The sequence below is a fragment of the Ambystoma mexicanum genome, chromosome 4p (assembly GCF_040938575.1).
Source record: "Ambystoma mexicanum isolate Mex_15411 chromosome 4p, UKY_AmexF1_1, whole genome shotgun sequence".
Lineage (NCBI taxonomy): Eukaryota > Metazoa > Chordata > Amphibia > Caudata > Ambystomatidae > Ambystoma > Ambystoma mexicanum.
The window spans coordinates 1155798171-1155823935 of NC_090927.1; the positions used below are offsets into that span (position 1 = coordinate 1155798171).

General features: G+C 46.9%; 1 protein-coding gene across 2 annotated transcripts in view; it reads left to right on the top strand.

Annotated features, from left to right (window-relative positions):
* The window catches only part of LOC138453690 (uncharacterized), a 724495-nt gene that overhangs the window by 653333 nt on the left and 45397 nt on the right, over positions 1 to 25765 (top strand). For both annotated transcript variants that reach the window (XM_069606759.1, XM_069606758.1), the window contains one exon: positions 7573 to 7687. In XM_069606759.1, coding sequence (XP_069462860.1) covers positions 7573 to 7687 — 115 coding nt within the window. The remainder of the gene's footprint in view (positions 1 to 7572; positions 7688 to 25765) is intronic.

Consider the following 25765-nt stretch of genomic DNA (forward strand, 5'->3'; position numbering starts at 1 on the left):
GAAGCGACTAGCACCTGAATTTCGCTAATGCACCTCGCTGATGCTAGGCCCACCAAAAGCGCGGTCTTGAGAGTTACCCATTTGATGTCTGTAGTAGCCATGGGCGCAAATGGCTTGTGAACTAGAGCTGCCAGTACCAAAGTAAGGTCCCACACCGGATGAGGTTTTTTTGACTGGAGGGTATAGCCTCGCTTAGTCCCTGCAAATGTCTCTTCATCGCAGGGTTGGCCTTGGAGAAGGATTGGCGCCGATTACTGCTAAGTACGGGCAACACATGTCCACCTGCACGCTGGTGCTTGCTAAGTGGACAGAAAAAGATGAGACTTGCTCGAGCGTGCACAATGTTGGATTCACTCCCCTATCACTTGCACAGTCACAAAACCTGGCCCATTTGCTCTTGTACTGGAGCCGGGTGGATTTCTTTCTAGCGTTATCAGTAATATCCAGATTGGCTCGGGAAAGCCCAAGTTGCTACATCTTTAGTTGCTCGGGTACCAGGCTGAGAGGGCTACAGACTCTGGCTGGCGGTGAACTTCTACCCCGCCCTGCTGCAAGAAGTGTCCCATCCTGATCGACCTCAGCGGTATTGGGCCCTGACCTGCTACCCTCACCAGGTCTGAGTATCAGAACGTGGTTAGCCAGTCCGGGACTACCAGAATCATGTGACAATGGGTTGCATTTTGGACCTTCTGCAGAACTCTCTGGATTAATCGAATCAGAGGGCATGCGTAGCACCACTGGCTGTTCCAGGAGATTTGGAAGGCATTGCCTAGTGAACGCTTGCCTATCCCCATCCATGAGGCAAACTGCCTGCACTTTGCGTTGTTCTGTGTGGCAAACAAATCCACTTCCGGATGGCCTCATCCCCTGAAGATTGAGTTGAGGACCTGTAAACCCACTTCCCATTTGTAGTTGTCCGCTAGAAACCGGCTAAACCTGCCTTTGTGTTTCTCTCTCCCGGGAGATGGACAGCAGTCAGGTAAATGCTCTATTCCAGGGCCCACTCCCAGATCTGAATCATCAGTCTGCACAGCACAGGTGACCTTGTCCCTCTCTGCTTGTTTATGTAAAACATGGACGTGGTATTGTCCGTTCATATGAGCACTATCCTGTTTGCAATCATCGGGAGAAACGCCCTTAAAGCGGATTGAATGGCTTTCAGCTCCAGCATGTTTATGTGCTCCATCTGCTCCTGCAGAGACCACAGTCTGTGAATTCAATAGCTGTCCAGCACGGCCCCCCAGCCCTCCAGAGAGGAATCCGTAGTAATGACCACTGATCCCTCCTCCTTGCAGAATGACGCACCTTTCATCAGATTTCCCTGCTGCCTCCAACACACAAGATCTGGTTTGACCTCTACCGGTATTGTATTGTTTATTTATTTGTAGAGTGCACCGGGCCGTTAGGAAACTGGGCGCTTGTGAAAATCTCTGGTTACATTATTGTGATCCTGTCTGTCTTAGAACAGTTATGTAGGTTGCAGTTGTCGGCCAAGTACAGCTGCAATCCCTGCATATTAAGCCTGGCATAGGGCACTGCCAGAAATCAGGCCCCCATGAGCCATAACAGGTGCTGATGCCACCATTCTGACGTTGTCTGCCTGCCAAGAAAATGGCTTGTGGCCCTGTATATCGCTTTGACACTTTCTTGTGTGGGGAAAATTCTTTGCCTGACTGTATCCCATGACAATCCGAGGCATATCAAAGACTGTGCAGGGGTAAACTGCGACTTGGTTTGGTGTATAGAAAAGCCGAGGTGGTAGAGAAGGTTAATGAGGCACTTCAAGGTGTGGCTCTCGCCCCTTCCTGCGTGTTGCTCCCGACTAGCCAGTCATCCAGATATGAATACAGGTGATGACCTCTGGCCCGGAGTAGTTCCTATTGTATTCATCAGCCTCGTGAACATGTGAGGGGCAGAATTCAGTCCGAATGGCAGCACCCGATACTGGAAGTGCCGCCCCATTACTGTGAACGGCAGAAATTGCCTGTTCAGCTGCCAAATCGTGATGTGCAAATATGCACCTTTGAGGTCCAGGGAGCACATCCAATCTGCAGTGCAGAGAGCCTCCGCGCTCGGCGCTGGTGTTATCTTGAATTTTTTGAGTGGGAGGTAAGGTTTGAGGAAAGATAGGTTGAGTACCACCCTCGGGTCTGCCTGGTTCTTCTTGGGGATGGCAAACATTCTGGAATAGTAGCCAGAGCCCCTCTGATGCGGGGGTACTTCCTCCACTGCCCTATTCTGTATCAGAGAAGTGATTTCTGTCAACAGAGCCGGTGAGCCTGTCTGTAACCGAGGGAGCTAAACCAGTGTGGAGCGGGAACTTGGAGTTAAAATCCCCCACAAACCACAGAAAGTACCCAGGGTTCTGTAAAAAGGGAACGTCCCTGCATCTCGTTGAGAGCCAGTCTGCCCCCCACTGGTGACGGATGGACTGGGACGCCACCCTCATTGATTCTTGGCTTCTGGGGCTGGGTTGTAGGAGGGCGGACTGGAAGAATCACTTGTGTGTGGTCCGCTGAGGTTTGCGCCTTTGTGGATTGGGCGGCCTGTCTGGCCGCCTGGCCGAGGTCATCCTTAAAGCCCCTGAATCCGCCAAATGCCCATCTCCTTTGGTCTGGCCTTCCCTTGCGACTGGCCGAACCGCTTTTCTGCAGGTTGGGCCAGGATTGCCAATAATTCCGCTGTCTGCTAGCTGGTCTTTTTCTAACTGAGTTCCTCGTCTGTGGAGGAGTGGAAGAGCTTGGCCCCTTCGAAGGTGAGATCCAGTATCCTATTCGGGACATCTATGTTAAATCTGGTAGAATGCAACCTTGCTGCTCTGCGCATGTCGGCAGCCACACAGATTCTCGTCCCTGCTGTATTGACGTGAGCTACCATAGACTCAAATGATGTGCCACTACTTTGGCCTCAGCCAGGCCTGCCTTGAACACAGCCTGCCTATCGGATGGAAGGTCTGGTAATATTGTTAATATTGCATCCGCGTTGACCTGTCAATGGTGCAGACCCGAATTCTACTAGACCCTTTTTTTCAATAGGACTTCAATTGTCTGCCCTCTTTCCCTAGGAGAGCTGCCTCCAAAGATCCTGATGTTCTGGAGGACTGGGGTTTGGTGTACATGGATGCTGCTGCAATGATGGAGGAGTGGGGTTGTGGGTTGGAGGACAGGAGAATAGCTTCCTCCTCTACCTGCCTGTACTTGGCATCCAGCCTCTTGTTGACTGGCTGTGCTAAATGGGGCTTCAGCCATCCCTTCTTCGCCAAGGCCACCACAACTTTCTGCAAGGATATGCCCGATTTGCTATGCGCCCTAAGGGCCAGCACCTCTGCAAGCACGGTAGACTCTGGCTGCTCCTGTTGTGGCAAAAGGTACCCCCAAGAATTCCACCAGGCCCTCCATTCGTGTCCTTGTCCGCTTGCCCTGCCTGCTCCTCCACTTGTGGAGAGTCTGCCAGGGAGCCTGGTACCGTGGTTAGATCTGCTGTGGCCTGCAGAGCTGAACCGCTGTCTGGTGCAGGACCCACGCCCTACTGTGTCTGAAATCTTGGGGGAGCAACATCCCCTAAGACCGGGCTGACTGCATGAGGAGCCTGAACTGGCTGCTGTACGGGCACCCAGGGTGGCTGCAGGAGGAGCCTGAACTGGCTGCTGTACGGGCACCACCAGAGGTGGAGGAGCCGGAGCCGGAGGAATGACCTCCTTGATTAAGGATTTGAGAAGTCTATTCATCTGCTGAGACCTCAGTAGGCCCATGAAAGCGGTCAAAGGCTGACACGGTCCGTGGAGCTGCTGCCCTGCGCTGGGATCCCCCACTATCAGTGTAGCACAGTGCGGTGGTTATGATAGGGTGCAAGGTGCACCACTGGACCTGAGCAGTCGACCATTCCACCCGCAGGTGAAATCTGGCCTCCACTGGGCTAGTTGCTGTGTGCTCCCTCCTGCTGTATCACTGGCTGTAGGGCTCTGCCGATGCCTGGGTCCCGAATCGCGACTAGGCGCCATTTTGTCGCTGAATGCCATCTTGCACAAAGAGGTTTCCTCAGATTGCGCAGGAAAGAAATGGCTGGCGGTGAGTCTTAACCCCCAGACAGATCCTTGAGCAGAGGCTCAGTGTTTGGTGCGATCTCAGGGACTTCCCGTTAGGCTTGGAGCCCTTTGAGCGTTTATGCCCCTCAGGGCAAGCCCGTTGTCAGAGCGTTTCCACCCCTCAACTGATGCCTCGGGAGGACCTACAAGCCCCTCGGTTGGGGGACCGTTATCTCTCGGAGCTTCCAGACCCTGGCTGGTACTAGGGTCCTTTGAACCGCTCCCGACGGAAGGATTCTCTGAGAAGGCATCCCCCTTATGGGGTGCTTTAGAAAAGTTTATCTTGTCCAACTTATTTCATTGTCGCACAAAGTTCTTCATATGGTCTGGGAGAGAAGCCGCAAAAATATCACTCCACCAAGCCAACCAATTCTTTAACGAGCACGACATCCCAATGATGGCCGCACTGGAGGCAAAGCGAATGAGGGTCCAATGCAGGAAAGCAGCTGTCGCAGGAGGAACAAATGCTGAAGCCTGATGGGGCCAACATGTGCTGCGGAACACAAGGCACCAGAGCCAGGTCGTAATGTAAAAATGAAATCGCTCAGGGAAAGCCAGAAAAATGAAAAAAAAACTCTCAAGAGCTTGCGGAGGAAGATATGATGCCGTCACGCGGAAACGGGGACTGAGGCCAGGCGCTGCAGGACGGGGCTATGATGGCATGCCCATAGCTGCGCATGCACACAACTGAAATGTAAAGGGGAAATGCTATTTTTCGGGAGAAAAAAAGGTTCCTGTCACGTTCTATAGAGTACGGCGGAAAGGGGACGGGATGTAGGAGTATGCAAGAGTACCTCAGTAGTGCCCCTCCTCCAGACATCTTAGAAAGAGCAACACCATTAGAGTAGGCGACATTACAGGGAGGTGAAGCAGGACCATGCAGAGCCCAGCTTCGCCCACGCTACAATAGGATCACATGCATTCTGCCGGTAAGGTGAGCCAAACTGTTAGCAGCTGCTGAAACCGTGGAGTCCTTCGGAACCATTCCAAGTCAGGTATGCTGCCTGCGTGGTAAGGCTAGGGACATAAAGGAAAGAAGCAGCCAGTCCCCAAGCACACCCATCCACTCTTGGGACCACCAGCAATGAGGTCACCTTAAGAGAATCAACACCCGAGGGGAATTTGCTTCCCAGGCACTCCCTGTATGAATCATCACACTCAAGCAAACGCCACTCTACATACACGGTGGTGCAATGCTTACGATCCATGAGCTAGCCACGGAGCTTGAATGCACACTTAGAGTTTTGGCCCCGATGCAGTCTGCAGTGCCCCTCGTAAGGCAGTTTCGACTTTTTTACCACCAAGTAGCTATTTAGTTTCTTGCATTGATCTGTTTCCCACCATCCTGCTTCCCATTGAATGGTTGAGAACCTCAGTGTGTGTACAAATATATTTCTGCATCTGTTAAAAATTGCATATCCTTGGCCCCTGTGCAATTTTGTTTTTTTTTTTCAAATCAATGTACTTGTAATATGAGCTAGTATGAAGCTTGCCTTCTTCCAAAGGTACTCTTACGTCCCGTCCCCTTTCCTCCATACTGCATGGGCGTCTCTCGCTAGGGACGGGAGACGGAATCCTTTTCACCAGAATAAAACCAGGTACGTGGCCTACAGCTTATCCATCACCATCACAGGGCAGGTTTACCCCGCAATCAGCTAGACCGAGAATGCACGGCCCCAGCAGCCGCATGCTACCCCGTCAATATCACCTGCCACCCCACCGGCCTGCGAGGACAGGTTCTTTGAAAAGTTCTTCGCTCTCATGAGATTCACAGATGGGACCCATCCTTAAGGATGTGATCAGGGACATGCTCCCTCCAGCCCATCTGCCTGTGCCTATGGTCATTCCTCCTATGGCTCCAGCCCCGCAGGCCCAGTTCAGCCCCTGCTGCCCACGCCAGCTCCTTCGATTCAGGCTCCCCTGCCTACCGCAGTTCAGGCGGTTCTGTACCAGCCTCCGATGCAGCCTCCGGCTCTGGTCTCCACACCTCGGGCCTCGCCGCCCAGCACTCCTCCACCCTCTCCGGACCAGCCGGACGCCCGGGTGGACACAGATGAGGAAGAAGACCCAGACACAATCGTCAGCCAAGGCCTTCCACAAACGATTCGCAGGTCTGGCAGAATGCTTGGGCCCTCCTCAACCCGAAGTTGAACAACCGGAGGCGGGGGTACTTGCTGAGGTCCTCACTCTAAGCCCCACGGCTAGAACAAGGATCCCGATTCAGAAGGACCTTGTCGCCTTGGCCAAGAAGCGGTGGCTCAAACCCCACTTAGCCCAGCCTCTCAATCGGCGCCTGGACGCAAAGTATAGGCAAATGGAGGGGGATCCACTCTTGCTGTTGGCCCATCCTCAACCGCACTCTTCAGTGATTGCTGTGGTGTCACTCTACTCAAAGCCTCAGTCGTCCTCTTCCACCTTGTCCTCAGCGCTGCTAGGCAAGGAGGAGAAGATCTTCGAGGCGTATGGGAAGAAGCTTTATTCCAACGCTTCGCTGCATCTTCGTCAATCCACCGTGGATGCCATGCTGGCAGCCGCTAACCAGAGGTTTTGGTGGGAAATAGCCAACTTCCTTACCAAGGCCACAAGGCGTGAACCTATCAGCTGCGGGATTAGCCCACTAAATGGGAGAGGGCTTTGTTGATAGCCACACAGTCCTACCTATATACTAAGCTGAACCCAATTAATTGTGTTCAAGATAAATAACCTATAGGTAGCATAGTTTGAATTACATACACTAGGTATGTTTTTAGACTACTTTTGTAATTTTTATTGGCGAGCTCCGAGGCGACCTGCAGTACAGTTGTATGGTGCGAGACATGAAAGCAGGCCTTCTGCTGCGTCCCCCAGACCTGTGCCGTAATTGCATTTAAATGCCCCAGGTTTTACTTTACAAGGTAGAGATAAGCTCTCCTACTGTAAACTACAACCTGGCCTTTTTTTCGGACTGTCCTGACAGCGCTAGATTGTTCTGTTCTCGTTTTGTTAATATGTCTAAAAGGTTTCGATCATTGAACGGTTAAGATGTGGATTACCCAGGTTGCCAAGTGAGAAAAAAGTCAATCCTATCCTATCATGCTGAGAAAAGGCTTTTGAATAATGTAGGCTGTGATACCTGTTAAATTGCGCCCCAGAAAGTGCACATATTGTATAGTTTATCAGCTACGTTATTCCTGTGGATGTAGTAGGGGCTCATCTACAACGTACATTGATATTTGTAATTGTTCCTGTTGTGCCAATAAAAGCATAAAGCTTGATGTAAATGCTTGGGCGTTCTGTCTCAAATCAATGTTTGCATATGCCCAATGGTATTCCTGTTTCCATATTACAGAAGTTTTGCACCGGTGTGTAGTGCTATTTGCACAGTATTTCCACCACGGAAAAATGTATGCAGTGATTCTGTAATATGCCCCCTGTCGGCCGTTGCAGCATGTCAGGTGCAGTCTGCTGTATGCACAGAACAGTGTTTGACTTTCTCTTTGCATTTACAGGAGATTATTGAGAGCCCATGCTTTGAAGGGATGCTCAAAGCCCTTCTCTGTCCTGAGAACGACGAGACATGTCTCCAGTATGTGGCATCCTGTATCGCTGAACTAACAAAGCATGGTGAGAGTATGAGAAATAAAACCCCTTCTTTGAATCCCAAAATATGTCACAGCTATGTGTGAAATCAGCTGCATGGTAACATTTTAACACTGTTGCTAATCTGGGACATCCTCCAGCGTTGGTGTGTCTCACCTCTTCAGACACACTGGGTGAGGGGTCCTCTGGGAGTGTGACACTGGATGGTGAGACTCGTTATCCCTCTCTTTCCTGTAACTCCTTAACCCCATCCTACCCGATGGGATATTTAGAAACTCAACCCCCCCTCCTTTTCCTGCAGGAAAACTTTGTTACAACTCCTTCATTGTATTATGCCTTACTTGACACCTACCTTGCTAGCAGCCAGATATTTTCATCCTGGCTTGCTTCATATTACAGAAGCTCCGGACTACTGCCTTCTCTAATCCTTATATGCATTTTATTAGATTTGTTTGCATTTACAAGCACATAGGCCAATTGCGTTCTATAGCATTGTCTTTGAGACTGCCTAACCTAATTTACTCCTTATGCGATCTATGTTAGTACCTGATTGTACATTATCTGCGTAATGGTTAATGACTAACTTGAGATACTCCTAATGCCTTAGCCAGTCCTGCACCACCGTCCACTGAGACATTTTAGCGTGACTGTGCACTACTACAATCAACGTGTGCTGTGCACTCACCAACGCCCTGCTTCACACTACAATCCACCCTGCTGAGAGGAAACCTACCGGCTTCCTCCTCTGTTTGGACGCCTTGCCCCTTTGATCTCCCCAACAGAACGCTCACCTTCTACCTACATGACTTGATTTTCTAGCCATGAACCACTTAATTGTCAATCTTGCACGTATACTGCCACTGATTTTCTCCCTCTCTGCACTCGCATCACTTCCTCATGCCACCACCACTATGGCTATTTTCAAACTCACAGCACCTCGTCTCCTGCTGATACCTCAATATTCAGACCACACAAACATTTGCGCTCTCTCACTTTGTCCACCTTACTACCACACTCGGACAGGATAACACCAACTAAATTCTTGCCACCCTTGCAACCATTTGATGACAAATCACTCACTGGCCCTACCTGCCCATTATCACCAGCTCAGTGGATCCAACTATACGCCACCAGGCCGACCTCCCCAACCAAACCTGTCCCACGAACATTAGAAAACTTCAGTCTTGGATCTAGATTTAAATTGGATTACCAATCACTAACTAACTAAAGGGACACATTTACTACCCCAATCTCACTTAAAAAAAGAACCAAACAAAGGTGTCTCAACAATACTCCCATCAACAACCTAACACTACAGGAAACTGAATGTCATCCACCCAACTCACCTGCTATTGATATTCCACATATCAAAGGTGCCTTGATAAATGCTAGATCCTTAGTAGCTCATGCACTAGACATTGCTGACCTTATTGTTGCTAACCAACTGGATTTCCTAGCCATAACTGAAACCTGGTTACATGCAGTATCTGGACCTACCTTATCACTAGCGTTACCAGACAAGTATACCCTACTTAGACGAGATAGAGAAAATGCCAGAGGAGGTGGCATCGCCTTCATTGTTAAAACTAAACTAGGACTAAGAGTCCTCCCACAATTCACCTTCCCTTCAGGAGAGCTCCTGACTGTCAAACTGCCTCTTACTGTGTCACGCACGATAACTATGCACCTCATTTACAGACCACCTGGCCCCATCCTAACCTTTGACGAAGACACCACCTCTCTTCTTACGATTAATGTGAAACCCACCTCACAAATTACACTACTAGGTGACTTTAACCTAGGGCTTTATGACCCGAAAGATGACAATTCCTCAGCACTCTCAAATACCATCACCGAACTAGGCCTCATTCACCGTATCAACTCACTAACTCATACCAAAGGAAGACTACCAGACTGGCTAGCAGATCTTAACTGTGACACTAAAATGATATCCAATGAACCATGTGCCTAGACCGATGACCACTTGATCTCCTTCACACTACATGACAGTAGTCAATCAAACTCTGCAATTCCCCTAGCTCCCCCTGCATTTACTAGAAACAAACGTAATATAACAGTAGAGAACCTATTGCCTCTACTCCATCCCATTACCAACCTCACAACTACTAGCTCAGAACCTTCAGCGTTAGTAAAACTATACAACTACACTATCAAACAAGCAATGGACAAAAAAGCACCCCTAAAACTCTGTTAAGGTAAGCCTTAACTCTTGGTTCACCCCTAATCTTAAAGTATTACGTAATGAAAAAAGAAGTGCAGAATCCTCTTGGAAAAACTACCCCTCTGTGGAGAATAAGGATAAACTTGGCAAAATTGCTGCTAGATACAAATCTGAGATCCTGCAAACCAAAAGAGATACCTACAACAATAGAATTAACAAAGCCAAATCAAACTTGAGAGAACTCTTCATCATCTTAAGAGAGCAAGAGTCCCCGACTCCTCCAACTGAAACGTGTACCAAGGACAAGTCATGGTGCACCAATATTCAAGATGCGCTCTCCAACAAAATCGCTTTACTACAAAAGAAAATCAAAATAAAAAAATGTAATCTCTCTACTGACCTCCCCCTGCAGAAACCACAGATGGCTCAGACAAAACCTGATAAATGCTTTCATTTCACCCCAGTCTCGATTCACAAAGTTGAGAACATAATATCCTCTCTCAAACCTTCTAGATGCTAGGGAGACATCTGCCCAGCACCAATAATCAAAGAGGCAGCTAGGGATCTAGCGCCATTCATCACAACATTAATAAACTCGTCCTTTGACACATGTACCGTCTCAATCAACCTAAAAGATGCCTGGGTCCTCCCACTATTAAGAAAGCCAAACCTCGACCCTAACATCCCGACCAATTACAGACCAATAATGACGGTTCTGTTTCTTTTGAAAATACTAGACAGGGTGGCCTATCTACAGATACAAATCTACCTTGAATCCAATAACCTCCTGGGCTTGCGTCAGTCAGGTTTCAGACCTAAACACGGTACAGAAACAGCTTTAATAGATTTGAACAATCAAATGGATGATATCAGGGACAAAGGATAGCTCGCCCTCCTCCTTCTATTGGATCTCTCAGCCGCATTCGACTAAGTGGATCATAAAGTCTTATGCAATCACTTAAAATCAGCGGCCCACTTTTCTGGCCAAGCCACGGCCTGGATACAATCGTTCTTGGATAATAGAACCACCAGGGTCTTTTCACCAACCGCATCATCAGAGTCTGCACCCATCTCCTGTGGAGTACCACAGGGATCGTGTGTCTCTCCTACGATGTATAATATTTTCACCAAACCTCTTTTTGACGATCTCGACCATCTCAGTGTCTCATACACTAACTATGCTGATGACACCCAGATCACCTCACTGATTCTGCCCTGCTTAACGAGATCTACCTTATCATCCCAGCCTGGATGACCACACATGGCCTCTGTCTTAACGATAAGACTGAGCTCCTTCTCATTGGCTCCACGACAAGGCTAAACACATTAAGTAACCAATTCAACTCTTTTAATACTGATGGAAACAACATTAAAGTATCTCAGGAGGTAAAAACCGTGGGCTTTTATCTAGACTCAGCCTTAAACCTGAAAAGTCAAGTCAATGCCATAGCCTCTGCCACTGCACACACTTGACAAGCTCATTAACGCTTGTAAACCATTCCTTTCGACCTCAAGTTGCACTACCTTGGCCAGGGCATTAATCTTGTCTAAAATAGACTACTAACGCCTTATACCTAGGTTTGAGCAAACAGAATGTCTGCAAACCTCAAATACTGCAAAATAATGCATTAAGAACTGCGCTAAACATTCCTAGAATGCAACACATCTCAGCTTTCAGACGCAATACTAAATGGCTTTCAGTGAAGGATAGAATTAACTTCAAATCATTAACTTTTCCTTACAAATGCCTCACCAACTCAGCACCTAAATATTTAGCCGACAAATTTTCCAAAAACATATCAAAACGACCTACCAGATCCTTACACACAAATTGCTTTAGGGTTCCCAGATACAAGCTTAAGAAAGCTGGCGGTAGTAGCTTTCCTATGCTGGCAGCCAAACTCTGGAACTCCTTGCCTGCAACCTTCAGAGTAGAACCATCCTTCTTTAGCTTCAGAAATAAAACCCAAACATGGCTCTTTTCTCAGGATGTTTAATCTGCATTTACATACCATACTTGTAAATCTTCTGAATGTATTCCCTGTAAATTTTGAGTAAGCACTAAACCATAACAATGTAATGTATATATTCCTATGTATCTATTCCTATGTATCGATTTTATGCTTCTTGTTTTATGCAACATGCAAATGGGCCCAGATACCTCTGGGTTAGGCATGCAATATAAATAAACAGACAGCCTGCTCTCTGAGAAAACAAACTCACGCCAGAGCCGTGAACCTGGCATGTCCCAATACTATGGTCAGGCGGGGTCAGGTAATTATCGACAATCACTCACACGTGACTTCCATTACACTTCCCCACACCGATAAAATGCAGAGCACACTCTGAGCGAGGCAAAACACACAAAGGTACAGCATTTTTTAGTTGGCAGCTGAACGAGGGGAGAAAGATTGCCAGGCACAAGAGGTTCGTGAGAGGGGCAACACCTTTAACCTTGTGGCAGGAAGCCATAACTTTCAAGAAACCTTCAAGGCAGAAAACGTAAGACCAGGAAACCAGGCTGAAGAATCCTGCATTGTGTGTCGGAGATACCGAGGGTCCTCCCGCGTAACTGACCAAGGCAGGGAGGAGCAGCTGTGGCCGTGGTATCGTCCTTGGCTCCAAGAACAATGAAGCGACAGATAACAACACAGCCAGTGAGTTGGGGAGACCGATGCCAGAACGTTCTGTGTTGAAGTCAATGTTGCAAGCAGCAACATTGTAAAAAGAGTGCTGGAACGAACATTGTTAAACGTGTATGATACGCGAGTGAAGCTAAATTGCTTGTGAATATTTGAACATTAAAAGGAAAGATACAATACCATTGGCAGTGTTCTGGCACTGTGAATGTGCTCAGTCGAAGGTCTCTCTACAGTACCCTGACAAGAGAAACAAAAGTAGAAGATTGATGTGAATTGTAAATTGTGTGAAGTGAATCGAAGTGGTCCTGCGACGGTTTAATTAAAACCCATCGCACATTCCAAAGTTCTCAATTCTGGAATCAAAAGGGGATATGAGCCCGAACGAGGGGAATCCATGGTCCAAGCCTGAATGAGGGAGACCAAGTTGCGAACATTGTGGAAAAGAGGATCTGAGCCCTGCCGCGGAGATCCATGGTTTGAGCCCGAACGAGGGAGACCAAATTGTGAACATTGTTGAAAAGGGGTCTGAGCCCGGTCGAGAGGGACCCGTGATCCAAGCCAGAAGGAGGGAGACCAGTCTTGAATTTGTGAAAGTGAAAACCCTGACAAAGGAAAGGAACTTTTGTGTTTTGTTTCTTACATCAGGCCCTCTGCACTAAGAGACTGTCATTGTGACGTGTGCAAAGTTTCTAGACAAGCATAGAGCGAGCATGTAGGGAGGCTGAAGTAAGCAGGTATGAGTGGTTGCTGAAGGAATGTCTGCTTGGTGCCTATCCCAGTATTAGCAAACATAAGCATGTGGTCAGGTTCATGGACTTGGCATGCATACTAGCCAAAAGAACCATCGCCATGTCCTGGAAGGCCACAGCCGGACCACAAGACGAAAAATGGCACAAGGAATTCGAAAGGTGGGCAGAGGCGGAGACCAAGGTGTGGGTGGAGGGAGCGAACAGATCTGAAGCAGATGATACGGACAAATGTGTGGCATGGAAAGCGCTGATCTGGGACATGTTCCACCCATCCGATGACAAGCCCCCATGAATGCACTAACTAAAACAAGGAAACACCTGTGTAGTGGCCAACTAATCACCCCCCGACAACAAGTAACGTTCCCCAACTGGAGAGGTGAAGGGCGGAAGCTAAGGCCCCAGCCATCGTAGCGCTTGCCCCAATGGTTTCCATAAGTAACACATGCACGTGTAGGAAGTTGTTTGTTTAACAGTTGTTTGTTGTTGTTGACTAAGTGCTGGCATGCAATATGGTAACTGAAATGCACGATTGTGATTACACAAATGCCAACAAAAACATTTAAAAATAAAGAGACTGTCATTGTGAGAGAGACTTTGCGGAAGGCCCTGATGCCTATGTGTTGAACTGTTACCTCTTGGCCAAGAAGCCAGAGTGTGTGCGAAGCACGCACTTGCCTCCTTGCCCCGTGCTGAAAACGTAGGGAAGGGTAGCCAACTGCTCAACTATCATGACATATCATTTCTTGAAGACGTTTCTTTTGCATACATTGTTGTCCCACACTATTTTGCATTTAGAAGTAAGGATTGGCAACATGTTTATAAATATAGGTCCTTTTATTTTGACAGACTTCACTAGGACTGTGTTATTGTTATTAGATGGTCGTAGCTTGCTCCCATCTTAAGATTTAGGTTTAGATAGGCGTTCTACCATCCCATTGAAGTTCAATAAACACCCTTTAACTGTGATCACTTGTATCTGTCATCACTGTTTGATGCCATGCTTTCCTTACAGTTGGTAAAACCCAAGGCAGACCTAGTTTAGACAGGCAATGCAGCAGGTCAGGTGAAGCAAGACCCAGTTGGTGAACTTACACCCTAGTATTCGGGAAGAAATCGTTAAGTGAAGCCAACAGCATTACTTTTGGGAAAGAGGTATAACCAATTCACAGGTGAGTAAAATAACCTTAAATATACTTTTCTGATTGACAGAACACATTCAAGGTAAGTAGGAACTTTTGTAACTGCTCACTCTCAGAGGGACAGTTACAAACCAACTCTTTCACAAGTAAGTAACGTTTAAACACTTATATTTGACAAGGCAGAATCCTTTTCTTATCCAGTCCCTCCCTATTCTGTTGCACAAGTTCTCTGAAACCCCCTCCTGTGGTACTTCATTGTAACCATCCTGAGTTGAGCCTTGGCACACCGCAGATCCTCTGCTTATGGAACAAGAAGCATGTCATTGACATTGCAGCTCTCCACCACGAAGAAGGGTCTTGCAGGACCAGTTTCTATGTTCTTGCCACAAGGTTCGTCTTGCACCATTTTCTTCAAGTAGCCATCACTCCTCGCCTCCTGCATCTCATCCAGGGAGTCCTCTGAGGTTGTCATGGAGTGGTGGTCCCGAAGTCGGTGTGCCCTGGTTGTCCATGTGGCCAGAATCCAGACCATCGGAGCACGGAACCACAAACTTGCCGGACTCAAAAACCTGATGCCTTAAGTAGCCTCAGTACCCGAGACCCTTGGGCTTCCTCCAGCAGACCCAAGGCATGCATCCAGTAGTCCCAAGAATTTCAGGAACTCCTACGGTGGTCCCTGAGTGAGTAAGAGTATGGGGGGTGAGTAAACATACCTGTTTTGACCCCCGCCTGTCTCCATAGGGTTGGATGTGTGTGAAGTCATAGCCCCATCTCTCCCTTGCCTAGGCTTGAACAGTAATATTCTGTCCTGGAATGCTCCCATGGGTCTCCTCTAAGGTGGTTTGGTGGTATTAAACACTTTTCTCTTGATTCATTAACTTTTTGGAACACTTACAACTACTTGTTGGCTCAAGTCAACACTTGCGATACTTCTTAAAAGAGACTCCAGAAAAGACGTTTATTGTGACCTGTCACCCTAAGGGCACTCAGCCCCTGCTTTTCTTTCTAGTGAAGGACTTTAAATTGTTAGTACCTATTTATAAGGGGGGTTTTATGGTGTTTACTTACTCTTTATTCTAAACCCATTCGTTTAGAAAGTATTGAATACTTATCTGAATCTATTTCTTTATTCACTTGCTTTGCTACACTTACATTATCTTGAAATCTATAACTATATTTAAAAGTGAAGTGCTAATACTCTTAGCATAGTACACCAAGGAGAATATTTATACAATAGCAGTGAATTTTTATTGTGCTACTTAGCTTTGGTTTTCATTGATAAGAGTTTATTCTAAGACCTAAAGGAATAACTATATTTGTATTATTTCTGTCTAACTTGGATTATTACGAGTGCTCGGTGTGTGCTCCACTGAACCCTTCACCACTCCCACACCCTCCTAAGCCTAAGCCTTGCTGCTCAGTCACACTATCTATTTAGAGTTTGGTTTGCAATTAGTGTTTGTCGATGTTCATCAGAATAGAGTGGCCTCTCAGAACCTGTCCACAGGGCTGATTCTGAAGATTCACTTAATAATTGGTGCTTAGTGGAGAGGATAAGGTGATTGGTACTCAGTGAAGGCTCACTAGAAAGATCTTATAGTGCTTAATCTTGAAGAAGAGAAGTGTAGGATCAAAGAAGTGGATTTGAAGTACAAGTTGGCTAAGATGGAGTCTGATTAAGTAGAGAAAGACAGGGTTTTCAAGATTAAATGGGGCTAAAAACTCTTGCAGAGAGTCTGGGAATTGGCTCTGTGAATTGGCTCTGTGTCCAAAACCCCCTCATCCTCACCTGTGTCTTTTGATGAGGACTTGTGTTTGCGCACCTTCCTTCTAGTCGTTTTCTTCTTTGTGAAGAGATAAGGCCTTCCACGCTTAGAAGTCACCCTGGCACCCTGACCTGACAGGGAGGCAGAGGACCCCTTTTCGAAGGGACCGGTCTGAGAGGAAAAAAGCAATAGCTAAAAAAAACCTCTTTGATGTGATGTCTTTATAGATGAGTAGATCGAATGAAAGTCCAGGACAGGTATGAAGATCGATGTTCAGGAACTTTAGATTCATGATGCCAATGAGGGAGGCAGTCCAGGAAGTACGAATTCTTGAGGAAGATCGGCGAATTAAGGAGCGTGAGTAGAAGACCCTGTATAAGCAGAGGTAGCGCTTGGAAAGAAAAAAACAGAAGGAATCAAGACAGAGACCGGAGCGAGGGCAGGACAAAGTACCAACAGAAACAGCTAAGTAGGAGGCGGAAAAGGGAAAGATAAGCAGAGAGGGAGAGGCAACAAGGAAGAACATGGCTGGAGCCTTACCAGGAATAATGGAAACAAAGCGGAAAGGAGAGCAAAGTAAGAGAAGATCAGGAGGGTGGAGTATAGATAACAGCAGACTAAGGAAGAGAGGAAACGAGGAAGCAGAGGAAACCCGGGGCGGGTGGCAAAACCCCATAGGAAGTAGACGAGAAGCGAGCAGAGAACAGCAAATGGAGCGTACAGCAGAAAGTTGCAACGCACCGAGCAAAACAAGGGGCGTTGCTAAATACGGAAGTGAGAGACAGGCAGAGACAGAAAGACTAGAACGAGCAACCAGGAAATAGCAGACAGAAATGGAACATCCTAATGGCGGCGCACACGCCATGTATTCCATAGCCGCCAATGATGTCTGCGAGAAGGCGGCATGACATCTGCTTGGTGTGTCTGATGAAAATAATGACACTACTGAATGGTGAACTGCTTTTGAATTTGCTTGTGAAGTGCAAGAAGTGGTTGGAGTACTGATAGAAATGACTTGGTTTTCAGCAGGCTTCCCCAGAGTGGATGCAATGCCATTAATGGAGTTGCCCAAAGCTGAGACAAAATATTTTAACAAATTAAAGCATGCTCTGCTCTTGAAGTTCTGACTCCTACTCCACACTTACAGGTTTAGAGACCACAAAAAGAAGAAGGTCACTTGGGTTGAAGGTCATAAGGTAATGACTTTTGAAGGTATGATGAATCCTGTCCTGCTTGAACATAGTTTTGCTTCTTGTTCCTCAGAGTTTAAGCAACATTTTTGTTTTGAATTATTTTTATTATTTTCAAAACAAGAAAAACAGCACATATACAGGTTATACTTGCAATAAAGCGAGTTAATGAATTAACAGCGAGGGTGAAGCACCTTGATCTTATAGTTGACGATAAGTCCTTCGAAGGGGGCAGAGGGGGTGGGCATGCTGTGCCGTATGTCGGTGCAGGGCGTGTCCAGGGTCTATTCAGTTCCTGATTTTATACCTGTTCCTCCCATTTCCCCCATATCTTTAGGAATTTCCGGGGGCACCCCTTTGCCGTGTAGATACGTCTTTCTAGGGAGGCGCACCTGTCCATTTCATTGTACCATCGGTCGATACTTATTCTGTCTGCAAAGCCCCAGGTGCATGCCGTTAGTCTATTCCCCAGCCCCAATGCCACACTTAGAAATACCCTTTTGTACTTGGTGAGGTCTGTTTCTACTACTATTCCCAGTAGGATGAGTTTGGGGGCGTGCAGGATTGGGACTCCCAGCACTCTGGAGAGGCGCGACAGGCAAGTTGTCCAAAATTCTTGCAGTACCCCACATTCCCAGACCATATGGTAAAAGGTGCCCTCTGCCCTCTTGCAGCGAAGGCAGATTGCATCGTCGTCTCCCCCCATCTGGCTGTTTGTGTTCTGGCGTAGTACGATCTGTGCAGGATCCTGAGTTGTATCAGTCTGATTTTCGGGTCTATTCCGATCTCGCGTGGGGACATCAGTGCCTCCACCCATTCTTCTGTTTCCAATGCCCCAAGGTCTTGTTCCCATTTCCCTCGGAGGTGCGCAATCTCCCCAGAGCCGAAGGAGTTAATCACCTGGTAGAGGGTGGACGTGACATTGTAGGAGATTCGGTGTGGAAGGGTGTTTGTTTCAAGGGGGGTGCATGCGGGTATGTCGGTAAGGTCCTGGAATTGGGTATTGATGGCATGTGTAAGTTGGAGATATCTGAAGCGGTCCATAGCCCTTAGTCCGTGCGTTGCATCCAGGGTGTCAAAGTCTCTCAGTTGGCCTTCGTGGATTATGTCCGCCAGTGTGGATATCCCTTTCCTCTCCCAGGTGTCGAAGTGGCCCATTTGCACGATTTCGGAAAGGTGTGCATTGTGCCACAGGGGTTGGATCAGGGTTGGTTTATTCTCCCAACCAATGTATTTGTGTATCTCCCTCCAGATTCGACGAGTGTGCAGTGGTCTCCGGGGGATCCCTTTCAAGTTTCCTTTGCTGTCGTATAGTATTTGTAGGGGGGGTGGAAGGTCGGTGTCTGTTGTTTCGATCCGGATATGTGGGAGCGCTGGATCCCCTGTAGCCAGTCGTTTACCACACCTGTTTGTGTGGCCCAGTAGTATATGCGGAATGTCGGGCAATCCTATGCCTCCCTCCCACACCGATCGACGAAGTGTTTTGAGGGCAATGCGGGCTTGTTTCCCTCCCCATAAGAGCGTGCGTAGGGACTTGTCAATTTGCATAATTAAGTAACTTTGGGTCTCACCCTAAGTTACTAGGGGAATCCAGACGTGGACCCCTTGCTCACTATTCTTAGAGAGGCACAGCTCCTCCCTACTGATTAGGTCCAACCAGACCGAAACACGTGTCTGGGGATGCTGTTGGTACTCTTGTTCAGAGGAGAATTGCCTAGCATTTCGGTGCTGGACTGCCCCAGGGCAGGACAAAGACTGATATGTTTGGGATATTTCTTCTCTGTGAAAGATAGTGAGCTAAAGACTCTGGGTAAGTCCCTCGTAACCAGGACTAATGTCTGGCAGAGGGACTCCCAGGACCCCCCTTGTCAAATGTCATTGAATGTGGCAGCCGGGATTGGGAGTGTGGCGTTTTGGAGAACATAAAGAAATCGCGGGAGTGTCAACATTTTAAATAATGCAGCCCTGCCCAACAGTGAGAGAGGGAGGGTTTGCCAGTGAGAAACGTCCTTTTCAAATCTCTCCATTATCGGGCGTAGGTTCAGTTTGAGGAAGTCATCTGGTGTGGTGGTTATTTGTATACCCAGGTAGGTGAAGCTTAATATCGAGACAGAGTACGTGCAGGGGTCCGGGATCGCTTCTTCTCCCCCGTGAACTGGAAAATATATTGTTTTCTGTGTATTTACCCGGAGGCCCATAAAGCATTGGTACTCCTCCAGGGTCCTGGTTACCGTCGGGCAGGAGGTTACTGGTTTGCTCAGGTAGATCAGGAGATCGTCTCCGTACAATGGCCCGCGTTCCTAACTTCCCGTGGGCCAGGCGAACCCCGTCCATCTTGTGTCTTTGCAAAGTCTGATTGCTAGGGGCTCGATGGCAAGAAGGAATAATAGAGGCGAGAAGGGGCAGCCCTGCCTGGTCCCGCGGCCGAGCGGGAATGTCCTCGATGATTTCCTGTTGACCCGCACTGATGCTACGAGGAGGTTGTATAGGAGTTTTATCCATGACATATAATAGCGCCCAAATCTCATGCGTTGCATTATGTTCCATAGGGCCTCCCAACCTACTGAGTCGAAGGCCTTTTCGAAGTCCACTGCAAGGAGGCCGAGCGGTTCCGAGATCTCTGCCGCTCTGTCTAAGGCCACCCGGACCCTGCGGAGTTTCATTCTTGTGGATTTGTCAGGCATGAAGCCACATTGATCCGGGTGGACCAGAGATTCGATAACCGCAAGCAGCCTGTTGGCCAGGACTCTAGCAAGTATTTTTGCTTCCCCATTAATTAGTGATATTGGCCTGTACGAGGCACAGTGTTATGGGGGCTTCCCTGCTTTGGGGATGACCACGATACTTGTTTTCCTGAGGTCCGGGGGGAGATAATCCTGCTCTCTGCTGCGGAGGAACATGTTATGCATGTGTTTCATTGTGGTTGCACCTAGTCGCTTCCAGATTTCTACCGGAAAGCCGTTGGGGCCTGGGGTCTTCCCTGATTGTAGCTGTGATAGTGCCTCCCCGATTTCCTCTTCCGTAATCTCGGCGTCTAGTTGCTCTATTTGTGGTCCGGAGAGTTGCGGGATCTCAATCTGTTCAAAGAAGCTTGGAGCGCTTGGTGTGGGGTCCTCCGCTGGTGGAGAGTATAGCTGTTCGGAATAGTCGGTGAAGGCCTCTGCGATCTCGGAATCGCCCGTTAGTCTCCCCTTCTTGGGTTTGAATGGCCCGTACTTGGCCCTTCCGCCGTTCTCGTCATTCTAGTCAGGCCAGGGTCTTGCCGGCCTTATCCCCTCTTTCATATATCTGGCTTCGGGTTTGCCATTGGGCAGTTCCGGCATTCTCCAGGGCCCAGTCTTTTAGGATTGTCTGAGCTGTCGTTAGGGCATTTTGTGCCTCTTGGGTTCCTTCCTCTAGCAGTTGCTCCTCCCGTCGGGTTACTTGGGACTCCGCTTCTATAATTGCCTCGTTGTGCCGTCTTCTGTGTGCCGATACCAGAGAGATCTCCTCCCCTCACAAAAAAGTTTTGAATGCTTCCCACCGCACGGTTGGGCAGGTGGCTTCCTCTGTGTTTAGGTCGAAATATTCTAATGTTTTATCCATGAGCCCTTTCATTATTTCCGGTTTTGCTGGTTGGACGTCAGAGAAGTGTGGTTATTCTTTGGTAGTAAGGATGGGCTAAGGCTCAGTTTTAACGTGGAAGCACGATTCGAGAGCTTTGCACCAGAATCAGGGAGCACTTGGCAGCGGAACTACGAGGAGCCAGCAGTGACTTTTTCAACTTTTTCTAAAACTACGAGGAGTCCAAATGATAGCTTGAACTTGGAGAACGAGGAGCCTGCGGAACTACGAGGAGCCAGCAGTGACTTTTTCAACTTTTGCTAAAACTACGAGGAGTCCGTCCACACTTTCGCCGACGACACCGTAGAACACTCCTCCTCCCTACGCCCGCCTGCTCTCATAAACCGGAAGCAAAGCGTAGCGGAGTGTGTCTGAGCGTCCGGTGTCAGGCGGAGTGTGGAGTGCAAGTCACTGCGATGCTATATGAGAACCCGGACTCAAGAAGGTAAGAACAAACTGGAAATTAAACACAAATCAGATCCTCAAATGTCGTATCAAAGGAATGGACTTGACCTGGATACAGGGGAGGAGGGAATAGACGTAATTGAAGAAAGTCCAGATATAACTTGTTCCACACCCTCATGGGCAGCGGAAGCAGAATCACAGATGACTGCTCCGGAAACACATGCCAACAAAAAAACGTGCCCCTTTAACATCTAGGTAAAAATAGGAGCGAGCACGTCACAATACATAGACAACTTACCGGAGGATCAGATCAATGGAACACCAATAATAACAGCAGAAACGCTAACGGAGGAGATACCAACGCCAACAAGCAGTTCACAGTTAGATGATCAAGAAGCACTAACGCAGGCACTGCAACTGCCTGCACAACAGACAACTGTGGAATCAAAATGTAACCTGGCCAGTTCTCCGGATCCTATACCGAATAATTTTCAAACAAATGAACATCCGAAAAGGACTGAAGAACAAAGGTTGGACAGCAATGACAGCCCACCCACGGAAACAAATACCGGAAACAAATTGAAATCAATAATAAACAAGGGACTCAGAAACCGATCTTTATGAAAAGGAAAAACCACAATTACACAGAAGAGGAAGAAGGGTTACAGTGGGGAGTGTCAAAAACACAAGCACAGGAAAAGGAAAACTCGGGGCCACTTATAAGCCCCCCGGTCAGATACACAGTTAAAAGGACTAAATACGTGAACAACGAAATAGAAGATGCCGGGAGAAAGGTTACATGGAAACCCTTTATGACAGGGTCAACGATGGAAAATTTGGACATTGTGCTGCCCACAACTTTAAAAACAACCCTAAAAACTGCACATAGTGGAAACCTCTGGCATGCATCAAAAGCGCAGTTAACACCCAGCTTTACATTTGGCAACGGAAGACCAGTCAACTCAAATGGAATAAGAAGAACAACCAGAGTTGAAATACCTGATGCAGTACTCTTAGAGACCTCAATAGATATAGAGAACACGATCAGAGAGAAGTCCACAACAACCACACAACTCGACAAACGGAGCAGGTTGACTTGTAACGGCGTTAAAAAAGATCAGACGACGCAAACAATAGAGAACAGGAGTGGAACCTTCAAAACTGCAACCCGGCCCGCAGATTCAGTGGAAAAAGAGTAAACATCGAAACCAGGTCGCTCGTAGGAAGACAACTTCCTATTGGTAACAACACTGTCAGGAATCCTAGCCCCCCTCCCCTCATGAAGATGTATGAGGATATTGCGGTTACCCTAAGAGATCACTCCACAATACTGGCAATGGTTCATTCCAAAACAATATTCGTGGAAGGATTTATTTCAGCAATCCAAAACAATCTGGATAACAGTACAGTAAACGTCACTCAACTCTTGCATGACATAATAGAACCGATTTTAAAAGAGAGAAAACTAGGAAGAACGAATCCAAGAGGAAAGGAGCCCACAAGTAAAGAACATAGTGTCTCAAACACACTACCAGTGGGAACTGAAGGAGAAAACCCAAATGAGGTAAAAGCAAAAGAGATAGAAGGAAATGGTGGAGGGACTCCAGTAGTGCTGGGAAAAATGCAAGAAAACAATGAAATACAGAACCAAACCTCAATAAGCAACTTGGCAGCCCCAAGCAAAAACACGGATGGGGGAAAAATAGCGGGACGATGGAACCGCGGCCATAATAAAAGTAACCAGCAAGGGAGCAGAGGAAGAAGAAAAACAAAAACATTCAAAAATCGGGAGTCCGAGTATGAAGAATGCCAAGCAACTTGAAAATCTGGAAAGACCTACAAACAACGCCGCCTGCAACTGTCAGACGAATCTGTCACAAACACAGGTGGTGTTGATCAATACGGAAATGACACGGACAGACGAAATTTGGAGAAGACCCCAGAGAAAGAAAAGAAAAATTAGAGTGTCTGTGAAGTTTTCAAAAAAAGAGATACAAATAAGGGAGAAAAAAAACAGGATAACCACAAAATTTTAAATCAAACAGCGAACGCAGAAACAAAAATAGGAGGAGGTCAGAGGAGAGGAGCCACAACAAAAAAACAAAAAAATCAAGCGCTTTCGAAGACTTCCATCAGCAGTAAAACTCGGGCGTTCATCAAAAACCTGACAAAACCTAAAGAACAACCGAGCATAATGGAACAGTTGATAAACAACAAGAAAAAGGTGAGAGTAGAATTGAACACCATAGAATGTGCAACACCTGAATTTGGCGATGATGAATGCTCTGAGGTTGATCTGCTAGACCTCTCGACATACACGGTATCAGATGTAGAAGAGAAACAGGAAGCAATAGAACATGAAAACATTAAACAAGTGGAAGACGAATTGACGAGAGAGGAGTGTTCTGATGATACTGAGAGCGATACTTCAATAGTAACGGAAGCGTCTGTGGAACAAAAAAACAGGGGGAAAAGGGAAGAAGACGAAATATCCAAATGCAACAAGAACAATCAGAAATGACAGAAAAAAAAAACAAGGAGGGCACAGAAGAACGATCAAACATTAGGAAAGAACAGTGACAAACCAGGGCGTTCACAAATCGGAACAAGGTGGGATAGAGAACTGAGACATAATAACAACCAAATGGCGATAGAGGATAAAAAAAGAGCGGACAGACACTTATGAGGTGGAAAAAGAACAACAATCGCGCCAAGCACATAGTCTATACGGTAGACTCTAAAAAGCAATCAGGTCTGGTCCTAGAAAGAATCCTCCATTATGACGACGGGCTAATCCTAAATAGAACCAACGTAATAAGGCTTTTACACCAAATTACAGAACTAAGTCTAATCCATACAGATGACTTAGCAATTGTGGAGTTTGTCGATGAGGCCCGCACTGATAAGGTGATCCTGCATACAAGATCAAACCTGGTGAGACAATTGCTCCTGGAAGAAGCACCCCAACTAAGACCAATGGGTTTTGATTTGCAGGAAAGTGAGGAGTCTTTAAAAACGCAGGAAAAAGTAGAGAAATACCCACCAAGAAAGACCAATAAAATGGACAAAAATGTCGGGAACTCTAAGACAAATAGAGAGACAGCAGGAAAAAGCACTAGACAAAACATTCAAAGCCCAGATAATAGAAACAAAAGACAAGAAGAAGAAAATGAAGTGGCAAGATGGAAATGGTTGAAAAACTTCATTGATGACAAAATGAACACTCAATAACATGAAACAGTAAAAAGTGCAGGTTTGTGGAGCCTAGGAAGCTGGAACACAAGAGGCTCAAACCACCTTTTAACGAACGGAGAGATAAACAAGGAGAATCTGAAAGTTTTGTGCTTACAGGAAACATGGTTGCGGCAAGAACCAGCACTGGAAGGATACGTGGTACTACTAAATCCGGCTATAAAAGGTCCTAGAGGTAGACCGATGTCAGGTCTACTTGTAGCCATTAAGAACGATTTGAACTGGAAAGTGCTGGAGGCAGTGAATCTAACCCCCTTTATCCAGATGATAGTGATACAGCTTTATAAAGATGCTGCGCGAGTATTGATATTGATCAATATTTACTGGAACCCAGCTAATATCGCATGCGAAAGGTTACCGGAGGAAATATCTGAACTGATAGATGAACAGAGAGGGAAGTGGACTGACCCGCTATATATACTGGTGGGGGATCTAAATTGTACCTGCGTGAACAAAGATAGCCAAATAGAGGAGGTGATAACAACCGCCACAACGAAGGAAAAAAGAGGAATAAGATGGAACAACATGTTGCAATCAAGAGATTGTGTTATTCTTAATGGACAGGTGAAAGGCGATGTACCAGCTAAACCCACATGGAAAGGGGCTCAATCAGCAGAAATCCTGGATTACATCTGCATCTCGAGCAACCTGTCAGAGAATATTCAGACCTTGGAAGTCATAACAACGACAGAAAGTGACCACAATCTGATGAAATTGACATGCAACAACATCAGTAACAACAAGATTTTTGTCTACAACCAGGATATTGTCACAGTCCAAGAAGGAAAGAAAATAAGGATCAGACCAGACAAAATCAAACAGTTAAACAACAAACTAAAAGGCATGATTCGACTGCTCAAAACGGAACAAGAAACACAAAGGATTGATTACACACCACTCTTCAGAGCCTTTGTGACAAAAGGGAAACCTGGAAGTAATTATCCTACCAAGAACCACCAACATCTATATGACAGCCAGATAAGGAAAAGGAAAAAAGAATTAAGAAGAAACATCAGGAGACTAAAGACGAAAGAAACAATAAACAGTCAATCGAGTAAGGAGATAAACAAGTTAAAACAGAGGAACCGCAACTGGCTGTACTTACATAAGAAAACTATGCTGAACCGGGACGCAGAAAGCATGTTAGAAAAAATAAGAACTAAAAATACTGCAG